The 12,446-nt window shown below is 37.8% G+C and overlaps 1 protein-coding gene across 13 annotated transcripts in view; it reads right to left on the bottom strand.

Annotated features, from left to right (window-relative positions):
- Positions 1-12,446, bottom strand: part of CDC42SE2 (CDC42 small effector 2) — an 81,893-nt gene that overhangs the window by 21,829 nt on the left and 47,618 nt on the right. For all 13 annotated transcript variants that reach the window (XR_014951043.1, XM_085566058.1, XM_085566054.1 and 10 more), the window contains one exon: positions 11,580-11,903. Coding sequence is in view for 12 of the 13 variants with exons in the window: in XM_085566058.1 (XP_085422184.1) it covers positions 11,580-11,633 (54 nt within the window). In the remaining variant the exon portion in view is untranslated. The remainder of the gene's footprint in view (positions 1-11,579; positions 11,904-12,446) is intronic.

The following is a 12,446-nucleotide window of genomic DNA, read 5'->3' on the forward strand; positions in this document are numbered from 1 at the left end:
ATACATTTTCAGTACCATTTATTAATCCAGTATTTGTCAAAACGCAAGCAAAAAAATTCTCCACTAAAACCACCACAAAGATGTTTACTTTCCAGCTGCAAAGCTAAAAAAAATTAGGGTTCAGCATTATAATGATATTCAACACAACCCCTAAGGGACTACTACATAAAAGTATTGAGAAATTCAAACCTTTCTGCCCTTCTCAAATGTTTCCCAGCAAGGTTTACTTTCAGACCACACTTCTGTGTTAAAAAATTGTATAGTTACAGTTCATTTTCCTTTTAAGAAATGAAACCACATTAACTTGCTTGTGGCTGTTTATCTGGGGTAACAGTCAAAGCACAGTCCACATATCCTACTATATTCTTGTCTTAGGCATTACAAAAATAAGTGGCCACTACGTTTGGTCATAAAAAATACTTTGTTAGTAATACTCACCCCTGCAATGCCTGCAGAGCCAACATTGCTAAGAACCTAAGCTGAATTCATTCCCTTCTTGGGCATGACCAAATTATTTACTAAATTCCAGGGAGCTGAAGCTGGGGGATTGTTCACAGTAAGCTTACTGTACCAGTGTGAGAAAAAGATTCAGCTTGACTCTCTGAACACAGTGGGAGCTTGTAGAGATGGCAACTTCAAATTCAAAAGTGATTCCTTGTCAGAGTCAACCACTTCATGTACATTTTATTGATCAAAAACAACTCTATGGTAAAACAGGTTTGACAGCCTGACCAGTCTCAGAGCATCACTCAAAGGGAAAATTTTGCTGGTCATTTAGACAAAAGTTACAAACACACCAATACCAAATAAAATCTCACTCCCTTTATCATTTTTCTTTCCTTTTCACTGGAAAATAATGTGACCTGACTAATTCTAGAACACTCAATTATGTAAAGCGTCATGTAATGTAAGGTATTGCAGGGTACATGGTCATTTCTCCTATCATAATGATAGAGCAGAGTGGTGTAAGCTCTTCTGTTTTCTCTTACTAAACAAAGTGAACATTATTCACACAGGTGTCTAGTTTAGAGGCAGTGAAAACCAGACAAAGATATTGTAAAACATGTTACTAGTATACAAGAAGAATAATTTCACTGACTCAGGGGATGAGATGTTACAGCATTTGTTTTGCAGCAGTTATGTCAGGTGACTACTGGTCCCTTCAGAAACCCTTCTTGTTTTATAATCTCAGTAGGTACAAAAAAGCAGTTTACAATGAACATCTAATAAGTTAAAACAAACAAACAAATCCGAACCAAAATCTTGTAATCCAGTATTAGCATAATCCATTTTAAAATCTAGCTAGAATAAATTTTTGCCCTAGCATCCAAGATGAGCTGCCTTCAAAGAAAACCATGATGCCATAGAAAAGACATGCCCCATAGAAACTACTAATAAGCATCCAAGAGTATCTTGGCAGTCAGCAGGATCCCAGGGAAGCACCAGGGAAAATACTCTGGCAGTCACGTTTTTCTGCAGCAGATTATCCCAAAAAACACAAAAAGGAACCCAAAGCAAACAAAAAAAAAACCCGCCAACTAAGCAACAACAACAAGAAAACCCCAACAACAGAAAGAAAGGAAAAAAACCCACCATCACCAACAAAACCCCAGCCAAACCCCCCCCCAAAACCAATAAAAAACCCCAACCAACCAACACTGACCAAAAACCAAAAATCAACTAAACAGCAAAATCCCACCCATAAAACAACAAATATTTTCACAAATCAGAAAAAAACATCTTTGCTATGTAGAAGAACCTGAAATTTACAGACTGCAGAAATTCCCACAGTGTTCAGCTCTTTAACCACCAAGTCAGCTAACATACATCTATCTTCATGCCTCAATCAATTTTTTGTCAGGTTTTAATCTAGGTGTGAATGTATGAAAAGTTGTGAACTTCCTTTTCATTGTGTTCTCTATGCAGGAGCATTAATCATCTTTAATAATGGAAAGGCTGGCATTTTGTTCCTGAATTTAAAAGAGGAGCTGAATCTCACTGATGAGAAGCATGGCACATATTTTGTTTCTTTAGGGGCGGGACCATGCAAAGAGGCTTCAACTATATAATTTCTAGGTTTCCATCAGTTTAATCCATGCTTTCATCATGACCACGTCTTTTAAAGGTTTTAAAATAGTTTTAAAAAGCAATAATTAGGTAACTCACACACAAATCTTATTTCTTTATTCCCTGAACTACACACATTGAAGCTTTCTTCCTTCCTCCCCCAAATCTTCCTTTCTTTGCATTATGAAACTCCAAAGTAATTTCATTTTCAAAGTTTAGTTCTAATGTTAAAAAGAGAAGACATTCACTTGATATTCGTCCATGGAGAGTAAAAGGCCTGTAATCTCTTTTGCCTGCTACCCTGTGGATCAGCGTGCCTGTTCTTGTATTGGCATTTTTCCACTCTTCTCAAGTTCAGTAATGCCAAGCTGCTGCCACAAATGCAAGCAATCCGGTATGTTGCATACGTGCACGTGCATGTATGTGCATGTGTGTTTACATATCCCAGCAGATTTCTTTGGAATTGTGCCTGGCAGGATTTATTCTCCCATTTTAAAAGTAATGCTTTATTTGGCCACCATCTGAGAGCCTAAGAATTAAATGGGGCTTTAGTAACTGCAGTACAACAAGTTGTATTTAAAGTAACGTGTTCCAAACAGAGTTAAACAGGACATGTCCTTTGTAGGTTTTACTCTCTCTTCTTTCAAGAAATATGCTTGAAGTGGATTTTAGCTTGTAAGCCACCTACATTTAGAATATACATCATAAGAGTAATTTTCTTCCATAAGGAATATACTCTGTTGATACAGAGCTCTAATTCCCAGATGAACATAGGCATGTGTGCTTTTTTTAGGCAATTTATTCCCTGAAAGCATCAGCTTTTCAGTTTGCAAAATTAAAAAAAGTACCTCAAAATACAAGTTTTATGCAAATATACATAATGAGAAAAAGATTAATAACTCATTTCATGCAACTGTTTTTCTTAAATTGATTTCCCCCCTCTAAAAGGGGAAAATATGCTTTAAGTTTTAGCTTTCATAGTTTTTAGATTTTGTGCTGTCCAGATGTGTAGCTCTGAGCTATGTATTAACAGAGTACGTAGACAAAACAATCCTTTTCCAGCTTGAGACCAAGGACAACTGTTAAAAGTTTCAGTTCCAAAAAGCACAAGAGTGGACTGAGGAGAAAAAAGAAGGATGGGACTTCATAACCTGCAGGTGTAATTGGACAACTAATTCCAACAAGCAAATGGACCAAAACTTACAAAAGTCTGAGACCTCATGACTAGTTGTCTTATTTGTGACCATTTTGGGTCCATCTTGGGTGTAGCTCTGGCTGGGCTCTTGTGCTGCCCGAGGTATCTCCATTAAGGCCTTTCAATAAATACAGACTTTATTCCTTTAGCTCTGTCTAGTCTCTGTTCCAGGTCAGCCTCCCAGGACATCAGTTCCACCTCCAAAATTCTATAATTATGGTATAATCTGCAAATAATATCTATTCATAAATCCTGTTGGGAGTATTTTCTTCCATTTTATACAAATTAGATTAATTTTCCACTATGTTATCCTGTACGTCCAAATTTTTCCATTCCTTCCTAATTTAAGGTCACAGGTTTTGAAGCAACTGATGGACCACCACACAGCTCTCCAAATAACTTGCCTGACATTTTCCAGCTGTAAAACAAGAATTGCAATGTTGAACCTTCAAATGAGTCAAGCCTGAACTGCAAGAAAACAGAACTCAGCACCAGTGACAGAACTGGAGGGTTTGGGCGAAGGTGAGACTTGAACCTACTTGGAGCTGTCTGAAGCCAGAATAAAAGAATGCTGAATTTCCAGAGCATTTACCTACACTCAGCGGTCATGACACACTGTCCATGGGAAATGTTTTTACTCTTTAAGTAAGTACAATATTTAAAAGGTCACAACTTCTTTTAACAAACTTGAAGTACAAGGATTTGTGTTACACCATTTCCCAGAGAGGTGGATGTAAACCAGAGGGAATGCAGACGCTGATAAGCAACAAGCAACAACTATTTCCTCCTGTGCACTGTGATGAGGTGAGCTCTGTATGTCTGGCCCAGAGATGGAAAACTCCAGGTGGCTGAACAGTAGAGCATGAAATGCCATCCTATGTCAGCAAAGAAAGGCTGGTCTGGGCAAACTTAAAAAGACAAATCACAGTTTGGGCTCAGTTAAATTTATCATTCTCTGGAGATATGGCAGCCACATACCAACTTGAAACCATCCTGAGCAGATGAGAATCACATAAATCACAACAGTCTGATTTGAGAACATCCCAGTACCAAAACTTATGAACTGTGAACTAGGTAGTCCTTTACCATACACTATCAAGCAGACCATCAGGGGTGGTTATGTTCACCCTGAAAAAGTTATACCACAAGCCAGAGAAAAGAAATTAAGACCCTGTCCATGCTAATGACAACATATTATAAACCCAGACTACTTTCTAAGCCTGAACGAGCTGAATATTCAATTGCAATAAGAGAGATAAAGTAGTTTAAACTATTTAAAAAATTTCATGTGAACCTCATCCCTTTTAATGTCAAGTCACTTTCAGAGCATGACATATTAAAAAAAATCACTCAGTGTTACACATTCATTTGAGAGAGTAAACACAAAGAGAGATGGTTATCTTTCCTTGGCTAAAGTTAACTACAGCTGTCTTGAGGATACACCCAAGTAACTAAAAAAACTCTCTAAAATTATTTGACAAACAAAAAATACCCAATGGGTTCAGAGAGTCATTACTTCCCTGAATCTGCATCTGAGTGCAGTTGACAGCTTCAGCTTTTCTGCCTTGCCTCCACTAATCTATTTTCCCCACTCTGCCTCCTGTGGCAGGATATTCACCCAGAATTACAGCAGTCAGCATTTTAGAGTGATCAGCTAAGCCACTCTGAAGAAAAAGGCAAGAAAATAATTACAAGCAATTATCTAGTAAAGTCTCTGACTTAATGGATACCTTATAAATTCACAATCTTTGAGAACAGTGAAGAATATCATTATTGAAATTAAATCAGAACTTTGGTATCATGCACATCTCCTGTGTAAGTAAGTATCATCACAAGAGCTGCAGAACCAGATGTTTGAGGAACAGTCTGAAAAAGGAAAACTTTCAGCATTGTGAAATGCTAATGTTGGGAATTGAAAATGCAAGCGCAGGCAAAGATCTCTAAAACAGCAATTTAAAAAGACATATTTTTTCAAATTCCATATTGGTCTTAAGAATTATCACCAACAGAATATCTGAGATCCATTCCAGAAAAGTTACAATAAAAATACAGTAAGATATCAAGCAGAGGAAGCTCCTAATCTCAATGCTCCCTTTCAAATCAAAAGCAGCCAAAGCCAAAAGGCTGAACATGTAGCTCCAGGGCAACGACTGACTTCTCTGTGTACTAACACAAAGCATACTTTCAAATACTGTCAGTGAAAGTGCACATCTCTCAGGCTATGTCCAGATTACCGCTGCCTCTAGCTGTTGGCAAGTAGAAATGCCCCTAAATCTTCGTGCTTCTCCATCTCCCCTGCTCTGACATGAAACGCAGAATGGGATAAAAGAGCTGAACTGACAAACATTAGAACTAAGGCACACCAGAAACACCAGGGTTTCACAGCTTCAAGTTCCATTAGAAAAATTATTTAAAATTGCACTGGAAATGCTTCAGCATAGTCTACAAAGGTGCTTGCAAAACTATCAACCTTTGCTCTGAAGCATCAATAGTGGGGCTTGTGGAAGCTCCTTTTGTCAGTGACTCATACCAGGGTTTTGCCCTTGAAAAGGTCTTCTCGCTTTGGAGTTTTAAGAGAAATAAGAAACAAGAAATTCAAGCGCTCTGGCACTGGTGGCTGATCAACAAATAGCACAATCTACTTCCTGCCCATGTTTAAGTGGAAAGCCTGAGCTCCGTGGAGCCTGCAGATATTAAAAGCATATTACAGCCTTCTCCAAGTATGTTGATAATGGCAACACACATTATCATCAACAGAAAGCTGGCATAATTCTTGTTTCCAAACTCCTTCAAAGAGTTATTTTCCATGTCATCAACTAGTATCATATTAAGTAAATAGCATCAGGAATGAAAGGCTAAAAATTTCACAGCCATAATAAAAGAACATAAAATATTAAGTTAATTTTCATTCAGGTATTTATACATAATCACAAAACACTTCCTTTGTTTTCTCTGTAAACAGTTTAATACTTGAACATCTCCAAAAATATTTTAAGATGTGTGGTGGCTAATTTAAAGGTAAAAGAAACATCCAGAGCAGCTCTATCAGGTGAAAGTCATACAAGCAGTTCAGGTTTGATAAATAAAAGCCAAGCATTTTGCTGCTTTTTTTGATTCTCCCCCTGTGATAAGGTGTTCCCTCAAGCTACTTCTAACAATAGCTCTAAATAGGAAAAATAAATAATTTCAAGCCTCTAAACTGGAAGCTCAAAACATAACTCAGAAGGATAACTCTGAAATCTAAGGGCTCTCTAAGGTCGTCATCTTTTACATGAGTCTGTCCTAGGATTACTGAATGCAGTAGAATGATTGAATTTACTGAAAAAAAGAGCTTGAGTTCAGGTATTTTAAACTGGAAGCTGCACTTGCACAGAGCAGTAGTACTGAACACAGAGCCTGAACCAGTACTTCAAGTAGCAAGGTGGTATGTGTGCCTGCTGGGGGGTTGATTCATTCTGCAGTTATAAAGCACATAAAGGTGCCTTATGAATGTTTAATGAATGAATGTTTAATTCTCCTTTTTAAGAGTTGCATAAATTACAGTGTTAAGATGTATCCTCAGCTGTATCTATGACTCCTCCAGAAAGGAAGCTAGGGCTGACAACATCCATCTGTGGATAATTTCCTTAGTAACCTGTTAAGATAACTTATGTCTTCTGAACTATCCAGCATTCAGTTACACAGCAGAATGTGCAGGGTTTTTTCCTGCTTCTCTTTTAAGACTGGCCTCCCCACTCTAAATACCTACCTGTCAATCTTCTTTCATACATCAAAAGAGGCACTAAACAAACTTCACTTTCCAAACCACCTTAAACAGTTATGGCATAGCATGCAACAAAACTCTAACAACTCCTTGACAAAACACAGAGTGGAAATAATCTAAACAAGAGACAAGCAACAAAACATCAACAAATTAACTAGGGAAGGAAGCCTGGAGCCAGAAGTAAGAGAGCATAGTTTATTTTTTTGTAGAGCAATAATTTTACTGCAAGGTCAAAGCAAACTGAAAAGCTCAGCTGTACTGAGCTTTGGCCCAAGTCAGGTGGGAGTGCACCAGATCATAACCAAAGGCTTCTCAGACCAAAAATTAACTTTGCAAGTTAAAAATGGACAGACCAGGAAGAAAGCAGGATAGGAAAATAACAGATTCCTGGTGTAGGCAACAAGCTTAGCCTAAGAAAGAAAGTGTGGACACATCCTCTAAAAACCTGCAAGATTTCTAAGCTTCTGTTATCAAGCAATGCATCTGGTAGTGGGAATTTGGCAGAGTTTAGTGAAACATAGCAGTGGATGAGATGATAGCACAGAGGAAGCATGTGAAAAATTACTGATCTTGGACTAGGAAATAAAATCAGCTTACAGAACCTAGAAAGGATATCAGTGGGAAGTGTAAGAAAACGTACAATCACAGAAAGTGCTACTTTTCCCAAAACAAAGGTCAGATCATAAGAAACTGAATTCAGGCTACCTAAACCATCCAGAAAATAGGGACATAGTTATTAATAGATTAATATCTCATCCTTGGTATCACGAAAACAGATTATGAAAGCAACTATTTGTCTGAAGTCTTCATTGTGGTAATATATAGTATGAATAAAAAAAACCCCAAAAAACTTAGATGGTGATACAAGAACACTCTCCCTTGGCTTTTGTTTGGATTCTACTGTGCTAAGAACCTCAGGCTATTAAGAAGCCACCACAAGGAACATGCTTTCTTCAGCTGCATCCCTAATTAGTTCTGTTACTTTGAATAATACCTGCTTTCTTCATTTTATCACTCTATTACAGAGAATTTTAGAGATCCAGCTTCCAACATGTGCCTTTGGTGATGGTGGGTACTGCCGTTTTGGATATACCAAGTGAAATATTTAACAACCAAAGTAATGTTTAGGGGAGAGAGAGTAGAACACTGCTTTCCAAGACAGGTGTTTTATTTCACAGTAGCACAGTGCATCCTGTTAGCACTGACAAAAGACTAAAAGCTGTACCAAGATACAATTCACTAAAAGATGATGGTAATACTTGAACACTATCTTTGATTTAAGGACCCACAAAGAACACTAGTAAATAACTGCAACACTGTTGCTGTTCTGCTCTGGGGTATGCTGTGAAATTCACAAAGTAATGTGTTCTTAGTGTCCTTCCATAAAAATGACTGAAAGGACTCATGCATGTACAGTTCTCATGTTAAGTGCACTATGGCTGAAAAGAATACAGATGCTGTATTTGACCATTTCAAATGCAGTGTGCTAGAATTTTGCCAGCAGAAAGCGAGGACAATTATGGCATCCTGGATTTCAAGACAGAAGGTAACACCTTAGCTCAATGAATGCTAAAAATACCACATAAATCTGCAACTATTAAGATTTTTTTTTTTTATTTCCCCCTCTAGCAAGGAGGGTTAACATTTATGTCATTACCCATGACATTAAAGGTGCCTCAGATATCAGCATCTGCCAAAGATATTTAGAAAAAAAAAATTTCAGAACACGTCCCCTGGCAGAATAACGGGACCTAGGAGACACAGGGGAGAATAGAAGCAGGTTACTACTGCTTGCAGTGACAGGCAAGTTCCCTCCCAGGCTGCCTCACCTTCCCAAGTGCCCTTACACAACAGCCATGAGGCCCTGGAACAGGATGGACAGGCAACTGATCATGTGGATAAAATTTTCCTGCTGTGTTGATCCTCATTTCTCTGCTGAACAGTGACAAGGGAACACATGAAGAAGCGTCAGGGAAAGTTTGGGCTGGATATAGGAAAAGATTCTTTACCAGAGGGTGACTGGGTACTGGAACAGGCTCCCCAGGGAAGTGGTCACACCAGCACCAGCCTGACAGAGTTCAAGAAGCACTTGGACACGCTGCTGAGCACACAGAGTGAATTCTGGGGCTGTCCTGCACAGGGACAGGAGCTGGACTCCATGATTGTTTTGGGTCACTTCTGACTCACAATATTCCATAATAAATATAAGTTTAAAAATAGAAGGAACATTTTAAACATTGATCAGAACAACAAGCAAATTAACCTCCCACTTCCAAGGTCTATTTTGAGAGGCTGGTGGATGTTGGTGCTGCAACAAGACTATATTAGTCCTTCCACAGAAGAAGGCCACTCAACATGTATTGGCTGAACATGAAATGGCTGGGACACATAGGCGAGCCATGATGCAGGAGTTAAAATGAAAGAAGGCACATGAAAGGAATGAGACTGGGCAGATTAGGCATTTTTCCTTAGAAACTGAGCTCAACAGACAAGTTGAATGCACACCAGGGGTCAGACACATAACTTTTATCCAAGTTTGCATGTTTCACTCAGTGAATATGGGGAAATATGTAACAGTATTTTGAGACTAAAAACTAGCATGTTTTTCAGCAAGTCTCTTGAACATGCAAGCACACATCTGCAGAAACAGGGAAAACTGCTTGTTTATCACTTGTCTCATTTATCAGACTCATTTGCCTCAGAGTTACAGTACATGCTTTGCTATTTGTCAGAAATGGAAAACATTCCTGTACTTACTCAAAGTAAAAACATTCCTGTACTTACTTTAAGTGTCTGATTAAATACTCCACTTAGTGCAACGGAGCATGGCAGAACAAGTGCTGTACAATACGACACAGCAAAATGAGATGAGTAACTGCAGGGCAAGGACAACTAAGTTCCTTTCATCAAGCATGCCAAGAAGGGCACACATCTCTTTTTTTGAGACATATCCTGAAGGATTTTGGCACTTCACAACAAGCAAGTCTCCTACAAGACTTGAAAGGCACATTTCAGAAACTAGGTTAGTGCTCAACAAAATGCTATTACTATCTTAAACACAAGGAAGGTTTTGATTAGCAAGCCAATGCACAGTATCAGCAGAAACACAGTGGGTTGCCTCCCTTTCCTCCGCTTTCCATATACAATCTCCACCTGCTTCAAGAGATCATAGAACTCAAGATGTTGTAAGGACTGAGCCTTGGGATTCTCAAAAACTAGCAGAATATGCCATTTTGCTATCTGAAATACTTTGAACTGTCACATCGTATTCAAATATATGTTCAAAAACAGAGACAAATAACTTTGGCTCTATATAAGTACAGATTAGCATTCTAAAGGATTGCATGGTATTCAAGCAAGAGAGGAGGATCACAGCTTCCCATGCTGATATCTCAGAGTTCATTTCCCACAACTCTGCTTGACTGAGACTGAAATAAAGTTGCACTCATTAGTTCAAAATGTTAATGGTCATACTTTAATATTTGTATGCCATTGGTCTGGCTTTCAGGCTTTGTGCAATGACAATGCCTAACGTGAGGTGCTTTTATTCAATCCTTTAGTTTCCCTAAAGCAAAGTATTAGCAGCTGAGTATATGTAAGGTTTCTTTATTCACTCTGGGTTTCTCTTACTTACTGTAATACTACCAGCAGTAACTGTTTTTTTTTTAACATATTTATAAAGCTCTTGTATGACCACTGTCACTTCTATATAGAATACATAGATATATTTCTATTAGAAATGACAGTGCTTTTAGCTTGATCTGGATATCACATCATACAATGATCTTACTCACAGTCCTAACCACATTCCTGGTTAATTTGGCCTTCATACAGGAAGAATTTCTTCCAACAGCACTGGACTCGGAAACATACTCTAAAGGTACTTAAAAATATATGAAAACAAAGAATATTTCTGTATTTTCTGTTTTCCTAACATATGCTTTGAAATTTTCTTTTATCTAATAATTTGCTGTGTACTTTTTCACACAACAATCATTTTAAATTTTATTTTTAAGAAAGTATTTATAATATGAATGCATCCCTTCACTCTTCAAAGATTTAATATAAAAACTAACCTAAGAGTCAAAGATTAAATACTTTTTTAAATGAAGGTGTTGAAGGACTCGATTTGACTTTGGATTTTTTAATGTAATCATTTTCTTCTACTACCATTGTCTAACCACACCCAAAAGCAGGCCTTAAATCACACAGAAGTGAGGACATTTGCACATCTCCACTAAAAAGGTATTACTCTAGGAAGACAGTTTACATATTCACCACCCTTTTCCCTTTCCCTCCTTTTCAATTCCAACAAATATAGGCTCTTTCCAAAGACTTTGGATAGATTTGATGTCAAGGACAGGAAAGTGACAGTAGTTCAGAATGGACTTTTTTTGATCCCTACTAAGGCAGGTTATCAGTTAACTGCTTAATTCTCACCAGGCCAAACAGACTTACTTAAAAAATAAAATAAATGTAACATAAGAAAACTAAAAAATGTGAACAATTTAGTTAATTATATAAAAACAAGGCAGTACTGATACTTATACTTACAGGCTGAGGCTGTTCTGCAATGCAGCAGTTGAAACACAACCAAAACTCACTCATCGTTTACAGTCTGAAGTGGGAACACAGATGAAAAGCAGGACTCAACCTTTGTAAGTCTGTGTGCAGGTAGTAAGTTCTTTGAACAGGTTTAATTTTAATGGCTCCAATGTGAAAATCTTCTTTTCTGATGAGCTCTTCTCCAAAGACAAGTCAGTCCCAGGACAAAGAACTTGAAGGCAAAAAGTTATTGTAGAGTCTTCTTCCAGAAGGTTGATCCCAGCACCAGAGAAATATTACGTGTGCTTCTTTGGTCCCTAGCGTTACATGAACCTGAAAACAGAAGTACATTAATCAAAAAGAGAGAATACAAAGAATCTTAAGGTCCAAGCCAGCCACCCACACCACTGATTTCTTGGTAATACCCCGAATCACAGATTGAAAGACATCAGTAAACAAGTAATACACTTTTTTCTACAGTGACTCCCAGAAATGGCATATACCATAAATCCATTTACATTCCAGCTTTGGTTTGGTGAAGTGATACCAAGAACTGGCATTCAAACTTTTGGCAGTCATCTTGGTTTGTTTCTAACTTTCAAATGTCATTTCAGAAAGTGATAATTACCCATACACACCTTTATCTTCTTAGAGAATTGTGCCTGTTAACACATTATACTTCCCAAAGCACACATACTTCTCATCATACACTCACAATGTGAGATTTAAATGGTATTTAACCTCAACCCGGTTAGACAATTGTCAATCAATGGTATGGTCTCGTAAATGTTCAGGAAACACATACAGTTCTGTTTATAGAATACTTGCAAAATGGCTGGATCTGGTCAACACAATGTATTTTCTTTCCTTCCACCC

Source organism: Lonchura striata, chromosome Z, assembly GCF_050655825.1.
Source record: "Lonchura striata isolate lonStrDom1 chromosome Z, ASM5065582v1, whole genome shotgun sequence".
Lineage (NCBI taxonomy): Eukaryota > Metazoa > Chordata > Aves > Passeriformes > Estrildidae > Lonchura > Lonchura striata.